This window comes from Aptenodytes patagonicus, chromosome 1, assembly GCF_965638725.1.
Source record: "Aptenodytes patagonicus chromosome 1, bAptPat1.pri.cur, whole genome shotgun sequence".
Taxonomy (NCBI): domain Eukaryota; kingdom Metazoa; phylum Chordata; class Aves; order Sphenisciformes; family Spheniscidae; genus Aptenodytes; species Aptenodytes patagonicus.
The window spans coordinates 44518552-44536280 of record NC_134949.1 but is presented as its reverse complement, the minus strand read 5'-3'; the positions used below and the strand labels follow the sequence as shown (position 1 = coordinate 44536280).

The 17729-nt window shown below is 35.6% G+C and overlaps 1 protein-coding gene across 3 annotated transcripts in view; it reads left to right on the top strand.

Moving 5' to 3' along the window:
* The window catches only part of PAWR (pro-apoptotic WT1 regulator), an 85538-nt gene extending 68593 nt beyond the window's left edge, over window positions 1-16945 (top strand). The window contains exons 4-7 of one of the 3 annotated variants that reach the window (XR_012994909.1): window positions 5568-5715; window positions 7130-7234; window positions 12009-12148; window positions 15814-15835. Coding sequence is in view for 2 of the 3 variants with exons in the window: in XM_076333519.1 (XP_076189634.1) it covers window positions 5568-5715; window positions 7130-7234; window positions 12009-12091; window positions 15814-15886 (409 nt within the window). In the remaining variant the exon portion in view is untranslated. Of the gene's footprint in view, window positions 1-5567; window positions 5716-7129; window positions 7235-12008; window positions 13946-15813 lie in introns of those variants that run through there. The other 2 variants (XM_076333519.1, XM_076333504.1) reach the window with 2 other exon arrangements.
* The last annotated feature ends 784 nt before the right edge of the window (window positions 16946-17729 follow it).

The following is a 17729-nucleotide window of genomic DNA, read 5'->3' as shown; positions in this document are numbered from 1 at the left end:
CTCAAGGAATTGCACAGATTTTTCTACCTATTTAATCAGACATACTGGCTACTTTGCCTTATATGGATGCAGCAATCCATGGTTAAACATTTATATGGCATTGCTGAGAAACCCGTTTCACTGAGTGCCCATTGACTGGAAGACATGTTTACAAATGAACTCTGCTGGCTGCTGTTGTGTTATGCTACTTCTGTTCTGGCTGACTTGGACAAACTGAGCCTGTCTCCTTATGCAGTAAAGTAAATAAAAGTTTGAGATGAGGATCTTAATCTATAATTGTCTGTCTTCTGAATTTACTTTAAAAAATTTCATACTTACATCCCCAAAATTTGTGTAGGGGTTCCTCTGTAGTTGCATGATTAACTGCATAAAATATTTTCAAAGGAAAGTGATGGTTCTGTTGTGATCTGGAGTTCTACTGTAAGATCTATTAAAAGCATGACCAGAATCTTCAAGGTCATGCTGACATGAAGGCCACAGGACATGTTCATGAGCATATCTGGAAGTTGTGACCAACCATCTGTCCTGACTGTGAGCTTCATGTGATTAAAATGTGTAGGTATCCTTCAGTAGTAATAGCCCATATCAACTTCCTCATCTTTCATTTCTCCCTAAGCTTTTCTTTATGTGATATGTCTCATCTTGGCCATTCCAAACTTCTGTTACTGTTAAGGGGTCTACCAGTTTTTGCACTGCTCTGTGAGTAGTTATTTTAAGGCAACAAGCACGTTGCCATTAGTAAGAGCAGTTTTCTGATTCAGGTCTGATGCTATCAGCATAGTTGGTGTTGTCACTGATTTCTCAAACAAGAGAATGACAATGTGTATTCTGTCTATTGAAATATTTGAGTGTAATCTACATGTAAACATGAATTACATTTCTCTTGCATTCTGTGAACTAAAAAGTTTGTTTGCAAGTAACAGTAAAGCAAGATATGTATGTGGTCATAGGAATATTTTTATAAGTACAGAGAATTTGTTTTAGCAGCTTATTTTTAAGACTGTCTACTAGCTTCTGAACCAATTTAGCTTCTTTTTTAGAAAGGTCTTAAATTGAAAAGAAAACCTTGCAAATTGGGATTTAAAATAACTCAAGATTTTTGCATGGTTCATGGATCAGACAGATCAGGCTGGATCAGTTTACAGAAAGAGTATGATTAAAATCTCTTAGTGGTTCAGGGGTGTGTTCCCCTTACAAGTTTGTTTATTAGTGGAAATGAATACGATATAGTATGGCTTTATGGCTTCCAGACAAAATGTCAGAGGGTTCTTTCCCCCTCTTTTAGGATAGTACAGCACACTAAGATGGAACCCAACAGGCAGAGACCCTTGCCCACTAGTTCTAAAAGACCACGTTGTACTCGAGTGTAACATTCATGCAAGAGTTGAAAAATAAATGAGGAAGAAGACATCACAAGAAGAGAAGAATGAGTGCTTCAGAGCACTCATTGGAAGTGCTGTGCGGGAAATGTTAAAGCCCTGCTGAAATTCTCGTGCTCAGTGTTTTTAGATTACTACAAAGCTTAAACTATAACAATTTACATTCCATCATACTAACCTTGGTCTCACTAATTCAAAAAAATACAGCTGCAAAATACTGTTTCATGACACTATGCCCAGACTTGCCTACTTGCCTGTGTTTGGGAGTTTTGCAGCAAGGGTTGGCTGTTGAAGCACTGTCTCATCTAGCTTGTTACATTAGGATCACTACTGTGCAGATGTGAACACTTAAAATAGACAGGGGTCACTCCAGGTGCTTTTCTTGACTTCTGTATCCCCTTTTCAGCCAATGCTGATGTTATAAGAGGGCAGAAACACTTAGGATTATTTCTGCAGAAGTTTTTGATGGTCTAAGTTGAGCCGGCTGCAGTTCCTCATTGTCCCTTGTGTCAGTGCTCACGCAACTGGACAGGGTGATGCTTCAGGGAGCCACTGTGGCTGAAAGTTGATGGCTTCCTTGGCTGGGCTGCTGGATTGCTGCATCAGCTCCTTGGATGGTTTCCTACTCAAGTCACCTGAAGGCCAGAGCCAGGAAAAGTGGAGGAGGCTAGGAACGTACAGCTGTAGAGAAGACAAGACTGCCTTTCCTTAGCTCAACTCTGAAAGCCATGGACTTGGCTTAGGCAGTCCAAAGTAACAGAAGTCCAAGGTGGCCTATTTAGAAATACTGTCTTTTGCTCATTCTTCCAAAGAAACTGTTAGCAACTGACTGGATTTCAGTGACATAAGGAATTTCCAAATCAAGTATAGTTACAAGATTCTGGCAATGAAAACAAATGTGTTGTAGTTGAAATCAACAACCTTTAGAGGTCCCTTCCAACCCAAACTATTCTGTGATTCTATGAAATCTGGTTTTGACTGGGTGATTTTAATTGGATGAAATTGCAATTTGGACAGTGCTTCAGGAAAACATTGAAAGAACCAAAGAGGCATTGGAAGGAGCAAGATTTATTCTACCTTACTGTAATATTGCTGTTAAACCTGCCCCTTTGCGAATAACTGATTTCATTTTATATTAAAGGAAATTACTGAACATCATTCCGAAACAAAGCTTTTGTTTCTGTGTAAGAGTAGTCAAACTGCAATGTGGGTTGATTTCACTATATGATTTTTATTTAAGCACAGCCAGAAAAAACTTTCAAAAGCAACTCGTCTTAAGTTGCAAAAGTGTTTTCTGTTTTCAGCATTCTAGTACAGGAATACACATTTAAAATGAGGTTTTGATAGTGGCTAATTGAAAGTAAGCTGATGGAACAACAAGTTGAATTTTCTTAAACATGTTATTGAACATGCCCTTTTGAAGCAGTAGTGAGGGATGTTTCTATCCAGATGCGTTCTCATTTGCTACTCTCTGGGCACTCTAATCTAGTGTACATATGGCTACAAATACAATCTCAGACACTCTTCGTGGAAAATAATTGAAAAAATACTGTTTCCTGCAGCCGTAGCCTGTGGCTAGATGTTTCAACTGCAAGTGTTGAAACAGTCATGTGCATAAGTTACTTGAATGCTGAAAAGTGGAATACTTTTTGAATTGCATTCTTGAGCAGTGACTCTAAATTTTTTCAACTTGCCAGACCCCTGTCGTTTTTCTTCTGGTGCTAATGACCACTTTTACCCAATGTACATCTACTGACAGTAGGCTTTCTTTTCTTTCATACCTTTTGTGAGACTCCAGCAACTTCCAAGTTGCAAGCATTTGTAAACCTTTGGTCAGTTAGAAAGCGGAGGAAGCAAGGTTTCAGTTGCAGTCTCAAACTAAATGGGTTCTGCTGTCACGTGCATGCACTTCCCTGTGCCCCCGCCTCCACCCCCGAAGGCATAAACCCAATTTGTTTTCTCAGTAGTACAAAGCTCTTCAGTTTGGACAGATTATCATTATTATTATTAGTAGTAGTAGTAGTATTGTTGTTACATTTTTATAAATATATTTATATTATAAATATAAAAGATTTTTTTATACACACACACACACAGAGGTTTATTTCCAGAGAGATCTTTGTTGGGGCTGGTTGATAGGTATTTTCTCTTAGCAAAGCATAGACACCAAGTTCAGTGGTATTGTTATTTTAGATAAGTTTTCTTTCTTGTTTAAGACTCACAAAGTGATATTGTATCTGAAGACTAAAATTACATGCTGTGCAAAAGATACGTCTACCATGTCTGGAATGGTACCTCTTTTGCTGCTGCTGTGTACTGAACATTAGTTCTAACAGCCAAAATAATGAACTTCGTCACACTCCTTGTGTTAGGTTATGGACCAGTGCCTCCTTAAATGTTTGTTAAAATCCCATTTCCTAGAAGTCTTCATGATACGTCCTTTGTACTTGCTGATACTGAAAAGGAATGTGTTCAGTAGGGTCTGCTCCCCAGCGGAATAGACGAAGAAATTCTTGAGTGTGAGTTTCAGGGAAAATACAGAAAATGTCTTAATTTCCAGTATTAATGAAACCCGTCCTATCTAGGGATATTCTTTCCTTCTAACTTTCCTGTAGGAGCATCTGCCAATACCACTCACTGGAGCTGAGTTGAGATACTCCAGTATATTGGCAAAAAGGTTCATTTTTGAGTGATGAAAAATTGAGCCTTTTTTTGCGTGGTCTATCCTTGTGACATTAACAGCACGAAACAACACCTTTTTCAGAAAGCTAAATAATCTAGAATTTATAGAGTTAAGCTAAAATATTTCTCTTATGTTGTGTTGCAACATGCGTATCCGGTCCTAGAAATGTTTTCAAAAAAAAAATCTTCTAGATGAAGAATAAACAGTGCTAAATATGGTAATAACATTAAGCTACAAAATTCCTTAGAATTGTGTGCCTTGGAAGCTTCACACATACTGGAGCAAAACAATAGTTATATCCATGAAAAGACATCCCTTTGCCAGATATTCCTGCTTTTGATTTGCACCGTATCCATCTAGATTTGCACATTGTCAGCAGGGGTTTTCTAGAGTTATGAAATGCAAAACTGTTAAATGAACACCTCAATCATATACTCTGACCATGTCCAGACAGCTTTTGAGTGTCTCCATTCGAGTTCTCCTGGTAAAGACCGAACAAGGGGGTTTTTTGTCTTTGGCTATTTAGCTGTATGTTTTCAAAGTCAAAGTAGTGTGGTTTTGGTGGATTGGGGAGTGAAAGATCTGTATCTCTCTGCCTGGTCCCAGGGTGCTCTGTTCTGCTGCTCTTAATTATTCATTAGATTCTACATTGAAGGTAAATAACATTGCTATTAGGCAGAAAATAGCTATGGGAAGAACACTGTTAAATTTGTGACTTTGAAAATGCTTGACTTGTAATATATATATTTTTAAAATAGCACTGGTTTTGTGCATAGCAATCACAATGGAGAACCCATAAGCTTTTTTAAAACTAGCTTATGTGCCTTTGCAGTGCTTATCTGTTAAGATTCCATTGCAGTGATTTTTGAGGAATAGACACATGATCTAAAGGAAGAAACATATCACCAGTTAATGAGTGAGTGCCTACCAACTGAGCTGTGACAAACTGCTGCGTATCCAAGTTCTGAAGTAAAATATTTGGAAATGGCATAAAATTAATACATTGGGCCACATCACTTTCTCACTTTGGTTTGCTTTCCAGTTCCTTACAGGCCATCTCCATAGTTCCTGAAAAGATACGTGTAAGCTTCTTACATTTTGGACATGTACTTGTTTTTCATCCTTTATGTTTTAATCTACTTAAAAAGATGCTTGGTTTAAACTCCATAGTGGTATTTTACTTTTTAAAATAAAGTTGTTTAACTTGGTTTTTAATGTGCACAGTTCATATACAACTTTTAAATCTTTAAAAATAAGATAGGGTAAGTATAAGTATGGGTTTAAAGTTGATTACCTATGTGATGAGAGCTGCATTATCCAAGTATTCAGCTCCCTGAGGCAGTGAATTTAGTGAGTTCTCAGCAACACAAGAGCTGTGAAATAAGTTCTCTGCAGTTTATTAGACTGATCTATTGGGTGCTTTGGAAAGCACTTCTTGTTACTTCTATCGTTTCCATTTTGTTAAATGCGTAAATAGGTGTCTGCTTTGCTCTTTGCCTTTGTAGCACAGCTAATGCACCAGAAGACGATGCTCCAAATAGATACTCCCGAACAGACAGGGCAACTTACAGCAGATACAGCAGGGATGCAAATTCTTCTGGCAGTTCTGTACCAAGTAACGCTTTGGAAAAGAGGATTGACGAACTTGAAAGGGTAAGTACCAACTAACACCTGCATGGCATACAGCTGAAATAAAGTACCTTTGAAACTCCATCGGGAAATTTACAAGTAAAATATCTAGAAATGATGCTAAATGCTTGAAGTACAGATAGTTTTGTCTGTAAAAACTTATAAAGAGTCAGACTGACTGAGAAGAATGTGAACTTTCTAAACACAGACGTTTAGTTTTCATTTGGTATATGAGTGAGAAATAGTTGAGGTAAAGATCATACACTTAGAGAGCCAGCAGTGCTCTGCGTATTTCTCATATGTACCTCGTGACACACCAACACAGGGCAGATAACTTGGGGGAAGGAGGGGCTCGCTGGCTGTTCAGAAAATTAGCAAGCCTGCTTCCGATCTACTGCTTGTTCTGGATTTTTTTTAATGTACTGAAATATAAAATTTAATTGCTATCCAGTTGTTTGTTAAAGTTTTAAACATTTAAAATATATATTTAAAACAAAGTTTTCATTATTTCAGACGTTCTTCATACAGACAATTTTGGGAAAATGTAATAATGTTAAAGCTGAGATTTTCACCTAAAACAGTATTTTGCTAAATAATGTCATCTGTGTAATCTATTACTGGCTTCTCTGTCTTCCTCTGAAGTGGATTTTTGTGTGTAACTTGCCAAATATTCTTGATTTCGTATGGATGAAGGTTACTAAATAAACACAATTTGAATAGATCTTTTTTGGAAAGGCTGAAAATAAAGCATATTTTGTAGAAATTACTTTTTTTGAAGACTAGGGGAAGCCTGATTTGAGTGAAGTATACTGTAATCCTCCCTTCCAAATCAGCTTCCTTCTGAAATAATCTAACTGCCAGTAACACAGAAAATAGAGGAAGATTTAAGGGCTTTCTTTCAATATCCTGAACCCTGATTTACTGAATTCCTAATGAACATTTTCATTTTTTTTTCTCACATTCAGGCCCACAGATCTAACAGTGAGTCTTCATTCCTTGTTAACGGTAGTATAAACCCACCCCCCCAAAAAATACTCCTCCAAACAAACCGACAAAAAAAAAAAAAAAAAAGGATTAATAACCCTCCCAATATAACAAATTTGGAAGCTGGTACTTTACATTTATTTACTTCTGTTTTGGGCCCTCTGTCCAATTTTGGGTTCATGCTTAAGTTAAATATTAATTAAAACATTATCTCTGGAATCAGAGACATCACACAGGTTTGCTGTGGGTAAAATATTTTCTTAGATGTGATTCTTTAGCTCCTTGAAATGTAAGGGGTTGAAGACGTGGGTTTGAGTTGGTGTAGAAAAGGAATTGTAGGTAAGTGTGTGTGGGTTTTTCTTTTTTGTTTGTTTGTTTTAAATGTTAATAAATCAAAACTGTCTCTTAAAACCAAAAATTACATTTCAAACTTCATTGTATATTCTGGTTTTAGGAACTTGCAAAGGAGAGACAGGAAAATGCGAGATTAATGAAGATGACACAGGACAAAGAGGAACTAATTGGAAAGCTGAAGGAAGAAATTGATTTATTGAACAGAGTAAGCACACACTTTCTTATATAGTGCTATATAAAGAGGAGATAAAAGCCTTTGCATTCTCTGTCCTCTTCTTCAGGCACCCGCATCCACTGGGCAAGGTCAGAAGAAAATGAAGTGTGGGGGTTTCTTTGTATTTGTGTAACTTTTCAAGAGGCATGTCAATAAGTTACTTTTTTCCCAGGTGACTTCTGTTTGTCATGATTAACTCACGTAAGTTGTGTGTTACTGAAGTACCTAAATTTCTTGTTGCTATAAGTGTTCGTAGAACAAGGTTATAAAAGCAAGAGTTCTTTACTGACTCTTCTTTCCAAATTCAGTACGTAGCATACCAGGAAATAATTAAGTTGGGGTTTTGACAGTTTTCTCAATAAATTGTTACCAAGGACTTTTGTTAGACAAAGTAATTATAAATTTAATTTCATTTTAGTCAGCTTTTAATTACTAATAATAGTTTAGATGATCTTAGAAAGATTTGGGAGTAAGTGCTTTATATTCTGACACATATTCTCATACTCTTTACCGTTGATCCCCAAGTAAAGGCAGAACAAGACAGGGGGCGGGAGACTTGGGCTAGCATCACTCAGGCAAGGTGTGTAGGCAGGACAAGAGGGGGTAGAAGAGTGAGACATGCTTGGGAATCGGACAGGATGCAAAGTTTTAAAGTTGATAGAAGATACCAATTTTAACAAGTCGCAGTTTTAAGGGCAGACTGGAACTCTTTCATAGAACGGATTAGTGACGTCATCTTGAACTTCCCGGCTGAGGCCCTGGATGTACTAGGGAAATATGCTTCTACTGGACCAGTGCAGACATTCCCATAAAAATTCAGAAAAAAATGTTGGAACTGGCTTTGGTCAATCCAGCAGTAAAGGGAGGCAATAACTCTATGTGCATAGTGGCAAACTTTCATTTTGCACTATTCATTTGTAGCAAAGGAGGACAACAAAAGTTTGCAACTAATCTAGAGAACTAAAGTAGCTGAGATTATTCTGAAACAGATACCTTTTTTTTTTTTTGTAAAGAAAGTCAAATGTTAATTTGTAGGATAAATGAAGTATTGTCTGTTTTGGAGAGATTTCTATTTTAATTGGAGAATTGGTCTTTATGCCGTTCTGTCTGCAAAGAATCTGTCACATCTAAGCTGATGACCTGATACAGTCAGGTAAGTGTTCTTTCCTTCTACATAATGGATGACAAAGCTACTTAATACTGCTGGTCACACCTGACTTCCTGACTCAGAGGTCAGAAAGACCAAATGAAAAGACCCTAAATCATTGAAAGCTTGTGTTTTAGGACCATGACTGTTTGTAAGGTTTGCTGTTCCAGAAACAATGCTGTTTTTTTTTTTTCTGCTATGTTTGAAGTATGATGTCCTAAATTAAATCCATTGAGTGTCTGACTAGAAACAGTCTTTGAACATTTGCAGTGAAGTCAAGCAGTGCCTGTGCCTTGCTTGTGTTGAAGTATGATGGCAATTTCTGCTTGTTGTGTGGAAAGAAAACATAAACCAGAATATAGTCCTTCCAAAAACCTCTTTATTATAAAATGACTAAAATCGTACCGTTCCATGAGATACGTAAAGCCACCTTATTGGTGCTCCCTAGGTAGCCTCTCGCAAACGCAGAAGAGAATGTTTTCTTACATTTTTCTCCATCAGGTTAGCATTTATCATAGCTATAACATTGTCTGTTAGCTTAATTGCAGTGCAAGCTATTTATGTTTGCATCCCTTGGGGTTTTCTTAACGATAAAATAGCTGCCTTTTGACTTTATGACCAGCTTAATAATTTGTCGTCGTACAAAAGTTTGAACCCGTGTCTCAAGTGATGCTTCCATTAAAACAGATGCAGTTTTACTTTCTTTTTTAATAGCTCTTGGATTTATGATTCCTTCTATATTGGCTATCCATGTGGATTTAGAAAGAGGAAAGCTTTAGAATATTAAGAAAAGCTACAGAAATACTGCATCATTCCCATGACAGAATGTTATGGAAGCTAATAGTGCAGTCGTATTTGCCTAAGGTTTATCGTAGCTGAGATCATGAGAGCCAGCACTCTGTTCTTCGTGGAATGTTACTCTGTAGACCTGGCACCAGGATTGGATGCTTTGCCTGGAAGAACAGTTGTGATCTTCAGCCTTCTGCTCAGATAAAAGAATGTCCTGAGGACTGGACTTTACTTAGTGAGCTTATGCAGAGATCTCTTTAAAAGGTTTTGCTGGTGGGTAACCTAAATAGGGGGTTTTAAATTTGACCATCTACACATTCACGGTATTTCTCCATCTTTTCTGTTAATCAAAATGTGTAGTTATTGCATGTTAGGTTGCATAGACATGGAAAGAATTTCAAGTCAAAGAGCCTAAATAACTTTTTAAAATGCCATTTTATTGCATAGCTTTCTGACTACTCAGCCCTCATATTTAAAGAAATGCTCTTTCTAGAAGTTTAAGCCAGTTCATAACCATGGATGCATCCTTCAGGGGCAAAGATCTTGTGTTACGCTTGAAAAACTGTTTTTCCAAGAATCCTGAGAACTTCTTGGCAGATTTTTCTCATTTTAAGTAAATATATTTATTTAATGTAACAATATAATTTTACTGAGATCAGTCAGTACATCACAAAGATACTTAAAGACCATATTGAGAAACAGAAAAGGCTTTCTGCCATAAATGGCATTCTTTCACTCCAGTACATAAGCCACTAAGAGTATGTCTGCTGTGTTTTTTGTAAGAAAGGGGTAATTGCTTCATAAAAACCTCAAATGTCTGAAGGGAAAGGCATCTCAAGACACTTAAATATTTGTAGGCTAAGTTCAACTGTCGAGTAGTTTACACTTGGTCATCTCTGACCTCACTAAGATGTCATTGTAGTTAAATGTGTGTTTGGAGAGAGTCTGTCGGTGAGGATTTACAATCCAATTAGTGGCAGTTGTGTAGTTATCGGTTCCTTTGGCATGTGAAGTCCAAGCTTTCCTGCTGTTGCATCTTTTTTACTAATAAGCATACATTAGTGTTGTAATTTTGAATACGAAACTTTAAATTTCAGAGTGGCAAAAAACACCTGCATTTCTTGGTCCATTGTTTCTGTAGATATTTAAACTGCTTTTTTTCAAACAGTTACTTTTCCTGTCTCATATTCAAGAAACTCTCACTTGTAATAATTTTTGGAATGTTATTTTTGCAGCATAAATATTTCACAAACTTTTAATATTTTATTTTGAGTAAATTACAGGTATTCTAAACAGAAGGTTTTTAGGTAAGCTTTAATTGAGGCATCTGATGGCTAGGTTAACAACGAGTTCAAACACAGTATTATGTATACTGAACTAAAAAAATTACCGTTTTATTGAAAAAGTTGTCCCTTCCATCCGATTGTTGATCTGAACTGCACAAGAGAGAAAACAAAGTGTGTTTCTTAGAATGACATAGTAAACTGTATTTATAGTAGCTATCCATCAAAACTTTCCATGTTTAGATGTTTAAGTCACTTGTATCTGTTATGTCGGAGTGGTCAAATGCTGTTCTTGGAAGTTGTTCATACTGTGATGCAGCATTACTTCTGTGAGGGAAAGAGGAATTTCTGCTAGTGATTTCTTGATTCCACATTACAAAAACAATAAAGTAATTGCAAAGGTATTGCAGTATGGATTTTGGCTTGGCAAACTGAAGAGGCTGTTAAAAATAATGATACCAATTAAACACAACATCTCTAGCATGCCCTTCTGGAATGACCCCACTAAAAAGAAACAAGAAAATAGGCTCCGTATGTCAAACTCAGCTTAAGAACTTAAAGGAACAAGAGAGAGAAAATCTTTTCTCTACTACTGTTTTATGTTTAATCTAGTATGGCAACAGTAGGGTTTTGCAGACTTCAATCAAAAGGCATCTAAGATCTCTAATGAGAATCCTGATTCTTCCTCCTTTGCCTGCCTTTCATTTTCCTCCTTAAAGTGCTGTCCTTGAGGTTGCTCTTCTGTTTCTTCATTTTTTCATCCTCATTCTGTTTCTTCCATGGTTTTTTGTACAGTAAAACTATTTTTACCAAAGTAATGCTTACATTAAACAGCCAAGTTCACTGGTTTTCACTTTAAAGGCTTGAAAAGACTTGGTAGGAAGTGAAGAAAGTGAAATGGGGACTGGGTAAACATGGTAATTGGTGGAAGAGGGATGAACATTTGGGGTGGAAACAGTCTATTTTAAGCACCCATTATGACTGTGTATGCTGTCCTTTCAGTAACAGTTTAGACAGAAGTTACAAAATGCCTTTCAATTTTTTTCACAGAAAATGAAGGGGGAAAAAAAAAAGTGGCTAGGCAGTAATTTTTCTGAAAATTTTGATACTTAATTTAAAACACAAAGCAGGTCTTCTTGCAGTAATAACCAGTGATGTGTATATGTGAGCGGGATAGTTGCAGGCAAGCACAGTCTGGGGAGCAGAGGCAACAGGTGACTGATACACTCTCGGTGTATTCCAATAAAATAATCACGCCCATCCTATTTTGGTTTCTTGATGCATTAATTCCTGCTGTAGGAAGTTTTGATTATATGTTTCCATTTAAAGGTTCTTGTACATGGGAATATAATATTACTGTTCTGTAATTACAATAACACTTGGAAAAAGGACGGTTTAACAGATTTAAGGGTAGCTACTGTGACACTAATTCTTCCCAACCCCAATTTCTTCATTTCGGAGCTAAGATGCTAAATTCCTGCTGCTGTTAATTGAGAGCTTGTATTTATGTCCTGAGAAATGTTTATTTTTCTTTTTCCTTTCACAGGACCTAGATGATATAGAAGATGAAAATGAACAATTGAAGCAAGAAAATAAAACCCTCTTAAAAGTTGTTGGACAGCTGACAAGGTAGAAGATTCAAGCCTCAATGAGGAAAGATTTAAAAACTACTGATTGAACGTTAAGGTCAATATAGTAATACTTCCTGTGTTGCAGTATGTTACAATAACTGTCTTTATATTTATTGTTAGGAAACCAGATGAATGTTTATTTTCATAGTACTTTCTTCTTCATTCAATGAAATGGCATCAAATTTGGGGTATATTTTTAGCTTTCTTTTCACATAAGAATAATTAAATTTTTTGACATATTTCAAAATATGAAGTTCAAAAATGTTTGGGTTTTGTATCTTCAGATTACATCTGGATAAATTACAGTCATTTAAAATTCATAGCACCAGGATCACTTTCAGTCCATGTGGGTGTATATTTTTGAAATGAATGGAAGCAATACAGATAAGCTTTGTTTACGCAGATCCAAAATATATATTTTGGGAAATACTTCCTTTTTTGTTTAAGCAGCTGTAAAGTGGATGCCTTATTACTGATGTATAACATTTTGCAGATTGATTACTTGCTCTAAAACTCTTGTATGTTGAGGGTTTTTTACCGTATCTGAAAGACTGACAATAGTAGAGAGTAGCAATTTTTTTTTCTGTATAACAGTATTCTGGCAGGAGGGGGAGGTTTTATTAAAACAAAAAAAGAACCAAAACCAAAAAACAGTAAATCACCTGCGGTATCAGCATTAATGAGTTCTTAGAATCATATTGAAGTTCTGCACTGCAGTTTATTTTAAAGCTTTTGCTTGAGCAATGAAATGCACGTTTGCTATCAGACAGTAAGTTTGCTGTGTTGAGAATTCAAACAAAGCCTGGAGCTTTCATTTTAGCAGAGACACTTTTGCAATACTCTTCTACTTAAAGCTGTCATCTTAAAATTTGTAGTGATCATAACCAATATGAGTTTTTTGATGTTTTCATTTTTTAAGCTGGGTGAAAATTTTTGTACGTAACAAAGTGGAGAGGCATACAAGTGATTCATGCCCTTTTGAAACATCAAATGGTTTAAAAAAAACTTTTGTCCTTGATTTTAAACTAACAAGGTGTTTAAAAAGTGCCTGTTTAGATGTTACAATCCGGTTATGACTGTGTACTGATTCTTCTATAACATGATAGTAGACAAAATTTTCATTTGACATTAACCCACAGACCTCAGTTAACAGTTCTCTCCTAAAATTCTTGTTAGGCTGAAATTTGATGTACTTTATTTCATCTTAATACAGCACATTTTTCATTCCTGATCAGCATAAATGTATATGTCATTTAAGTCAGGACACTATAAATGAAAACATTTTGAAGAGTCCAGGCTTTTTCTTGATGATTTTGAAGTTTGGTGTCAGAAAGTTGCATGCATATAGTCTTTGTTACCTTAAAACTTAAAGGCAACTTTAGTATATAATAACGATCACCTTTTCAGATTTGCCAGTTTTTTTCATAATGTGTATTTAATGACTGTAAGAGTTTCTTAAAGGTCAAATCCAGGTATTATTGTTACGCCTTGGATTGTTTTGGATATAGGATAGATTATTTTGCATTTGTGTATTCTAATGAGGAGGAACTTTTCAAAGCTTTAAAGTATTTTTCAAGACACTTATATTCCAGGATGCCTTGATGTTTTCCTTCACAGTGGATGAGATCCCATGTGATATCATTTAAAACCTTTACTCAGGGGTTTAAATGGTATGGGGCATTTGTGTAGGCCCTCTGAACTATGATATACACCAATGAATATTGCTTTTAATATTACTCAAACAGTAAGAAGTCCCTTAATTTATCAGTTTCATGAAATTAAAAATTTAATAAAAAAAATCAGTTGAGATGTATGCCTTCTGAATAAATATGAAACTTTCTCTGGAAGAACATCTGATTTCCTTCTCTGTGTACTACGTAGGAAATACACATACTGATTTACGGCACGGGATGTCAAACATATTGAAGCATTGTTAAGGGGTTAATGCAGAACAGATGTTAAAAAGAAGTTTTTATGAGTTATTTCATAAACTGTATTTCACATATATTTTAAACCAAAGAACAACGACAGCAAAGAACATAAGCAAGAATTACTTGTTGTCATATTACCTCTTCTTGGTTTACATGTGTATTGACTAAAACTTAGCAGCAGAAACCCCAAAATTAGGATTTCTTTTTTTAACCTGGACATGTAGCTGACAAGAATATTTGGCAGAAGTACTTCTGATACCCTAGCTTGAAGAGGTACTGGCAAGGGAAGTTTCCAAATATTTGAAACCAGTAATGCTTCAGGCAGAACGTATGAACAAAGGAACTGCTGGGAACTCACAGATAAAGTACCCCAGGACATTATTGTTGTTGTGTACTATTATACAAATGTAAAACTCTTCATGGTTTTAAAAATTCCCACAAATTGTATCTTGAAGCATAACACTTCTGCTGACATTTTGGAAGATTTAGATGGCTTTTTGGAAAAAAGTATGTCAATAACAATTCATGATCACTTACATTACCAGGCTCTTGGGAGAAGTTTAGTAGACTCTAGGAAAAATGATGTATTATGTAGAATGTTAATAATCGTCTAGTCATTACTTGCCATTATCTTTTTATTTCAGTAGGGTACCCTTACAGTCAAGCTCAAACATAGAGTAAGTTTTTATCCTAGGTGATTTGAACATGTTAAATTAGCTATCTTACCAGCAATTTACTAACCCATGTCCGTGTCCTCGCCAGTCCAACACCTCGATAGTTCTCATTTGTGTGATTTAAAAGCAGAGAGACTCCTGTAAGTGGGAACCCACCTTGCTTGGGAAGGCTATATGATTCCTGAATGAATCTGGGTATTAACGTACCTAGGCTGAATTAGTTTACTAGGGCTTTTTGGGGGTGGGGTGGGGCATGTTAGTATGCAGTATTAACTGTATGGGTAAGTCTCTTGGAGATTTCTGAACTTTCATGTCTTAACATTCATACCAAACCGCTTAGGTCTAGCATCTGTGTTTCTGGGTAACTTGGGTCATCTAGGAAATCTAAACAGAAAAGTACTCCCATTGACTAAAGCAAATAAGACAATTTTTTTCAAGATACCTTAATAACGAACAGCACATAATTCCTATTTTGATTATGCAAAATGATACTCCTGTTACGGTCATATACTGTTGTATAGAAAACAGATGCTACATCCAGAGCTGAAGGTTAAAGTTGTGCAGAAATATTTTTTTATCGTTGATAATATGCATTAATGTTTGTGGGATGTATTCCCTAAAGAGGAAGTTTAACCATATAAAATGTTGGTGATTTTTACAAGGAAATTCAAAATGGCTCATTTTTCATTTTTTAAATAATTCAATGGCCATGTTTAAGTTCAGTGTTACTTGATGTATATATTAACTGAAAGAGTACAGTCTGTATTTGCAAATGAGTGTTTTTCTGTCTTTAAAGCAAAATTTTTCTTTGTTAATTACCAGATTTGTATTTACACATTCAGAGATTAATTATTTCTGTGTTAGAATGGCTCTGAATTTGAGAGGTAGAGTGAGAAAAGAGGGTAACAAGAAATAAACCAGTGACCTCCAAAGTAGGAAGTACAACCTAATGATTTTTTTATTATTATTATTATTATTCAGCTGTACTGAGAATTAGCTGTGGAAAGATTTGTGATTGGCATAAGCACTACAAAAGATATAGGGGTTTTAGTATGTTGGAAACAACTGATTAACCTACATCAAAGCTCTTTTCAACTTGTCTGCTATCATTACAGCTTGGAAACTTGCTACCATAAGAGAGACCAAAAGGAATACTGGACATCAAATTACTTTTTAACATTTTGCTAGGAGAGCAGAGTTACACTGACTCCAGCTATTTTATGGTTTTCTGTAAGTTCTTTGTGGCTATTTCCAGCTTGAATTGAAACAAATCAGTATTAGTAGCCAAGAGGAAAGGTAATTACTGGGAAACAAATACATGAGTAATAACTATGGATACCTTTAGCATATGACTGAGTGTCAGTATTTCTTGGGCTCAGACCCTTTATGAAGATGTCAGTTGAGTTGGTCCATTTGCATCAGTATTAATGATCATAAACATCTGACATTTTTAATAAGAAACAACTATTTTAGTTGGAGAAATTACCATTGCAAGCCATGACGTAAAAACTTAGTACCATAAAAAAAATCATGCTGGTACCTGTAGCTGCTGAGACTAAGGAGGTAAGGATTATACTTAAAAGTTTTGTTGAAAATGAAACAAATTCATTCTGGATCTTGTCATTTAATTTGATACAGAAGTTCACTACAGATCTGTTCTAAGCCAGTCGTTCTGACGTCAATACCTGCAAAAGGTATTGACACGAGCATTTCTAGAAGCATTTCTACTTCTGTTATTAAGCATTTCTTTAGGACTACTTAAATATACCCAGGACAAAAAGGACTTTGATATGTATTTTAGTAGCATTGATGATCTTCCAAGTATGTTATCTTACTGTAGCAAATCTCCATCTACCATTTCTCCTTGTACTGTAGCAGATGTACATTACCTTGTTAATTTAATCCTTTTGCTTTGATTTCTGGATTTCTGGTGTAACTGTTCTTGTTCAGGGCTAGCTGTGATTTTTCTGTTCTGGAAAAATTGTGATAGTTGAGTTTTCCTCTGAAAATAGTCTCATAATCATAATGCGGAGTCATTTTTTTAAAAATATCCATTTTATGCATTTAAAAAGTTGAAGCATCATTAAGCTATAAATAACTAAATATCCATTTTAGTTTTGAACATTGACTAGTTGTGATATTATTTGTGGTATCAGATTAAAAATTATGTTGAAATTCTTACTATTGCAGGTAAAAGATACGTGTTTAATCTAACAATAAAGACTGTGTGCCTTTGTCCAAATAAAACTAATTTCTTTTTAATCCAGGCTGACTACTTATTGTGTTTAAAGGAGAATTAATATTGTCTGACTAGAATTCTAACTGGATTTGTCACCCGTACTGGGAAGCTCCCAGTCTGAACCGTTAGAATTATCTTTACATTCGGATTCAATTCTTCAAGTGTGTATGTGTTTGCACACACATTAAGAGAGAAATCTGCGTATTTCCACTATACTAATTTTCTGCTTCAGGGATGTAGTGCGTATCCTTCCATCAATTAGATGGAAATGACCTTTTCCTGTACTTCAGAGTTGAAGTATAGCCCTTCCCAGGAAAAGGTAATGAAGGATGTTACAGTGCTACTTCTACAAAAACAAAGTGAATTGACTTCACAATACATTTAATTTCTGAAATTTCTATATGAATACATGTTCTCTTCTCCTGCACAGGTAGAATCGTTAAAGACAACCTCCTTTTCATTCATTGCTGCAGACTACACGTAAAGAGAACAGGTGGATCACCAGTAAATGCCAGGGAGATAATAACTGTATCACAGTTTATCATAAAGTTTGTAATGTTGTTTTAAAAAACAACTTGAAACACAAATACCGTAAGAAACCATGCATTGAACACCATGGTTACTTTATGGATAAGACATTCTGAGTATTTGCACTTAGTAAATTTTAAAATGTTAGGTGAATTTGGTTTAAGATTATTACTCCTACAGTTGACTTCCTTTATGAAAGCCCAGTGGCCTTTGGATTTTGTTTTAAAACACAAAAGTGTGTCCTTCTTTGGTTTTTGCCTTTGG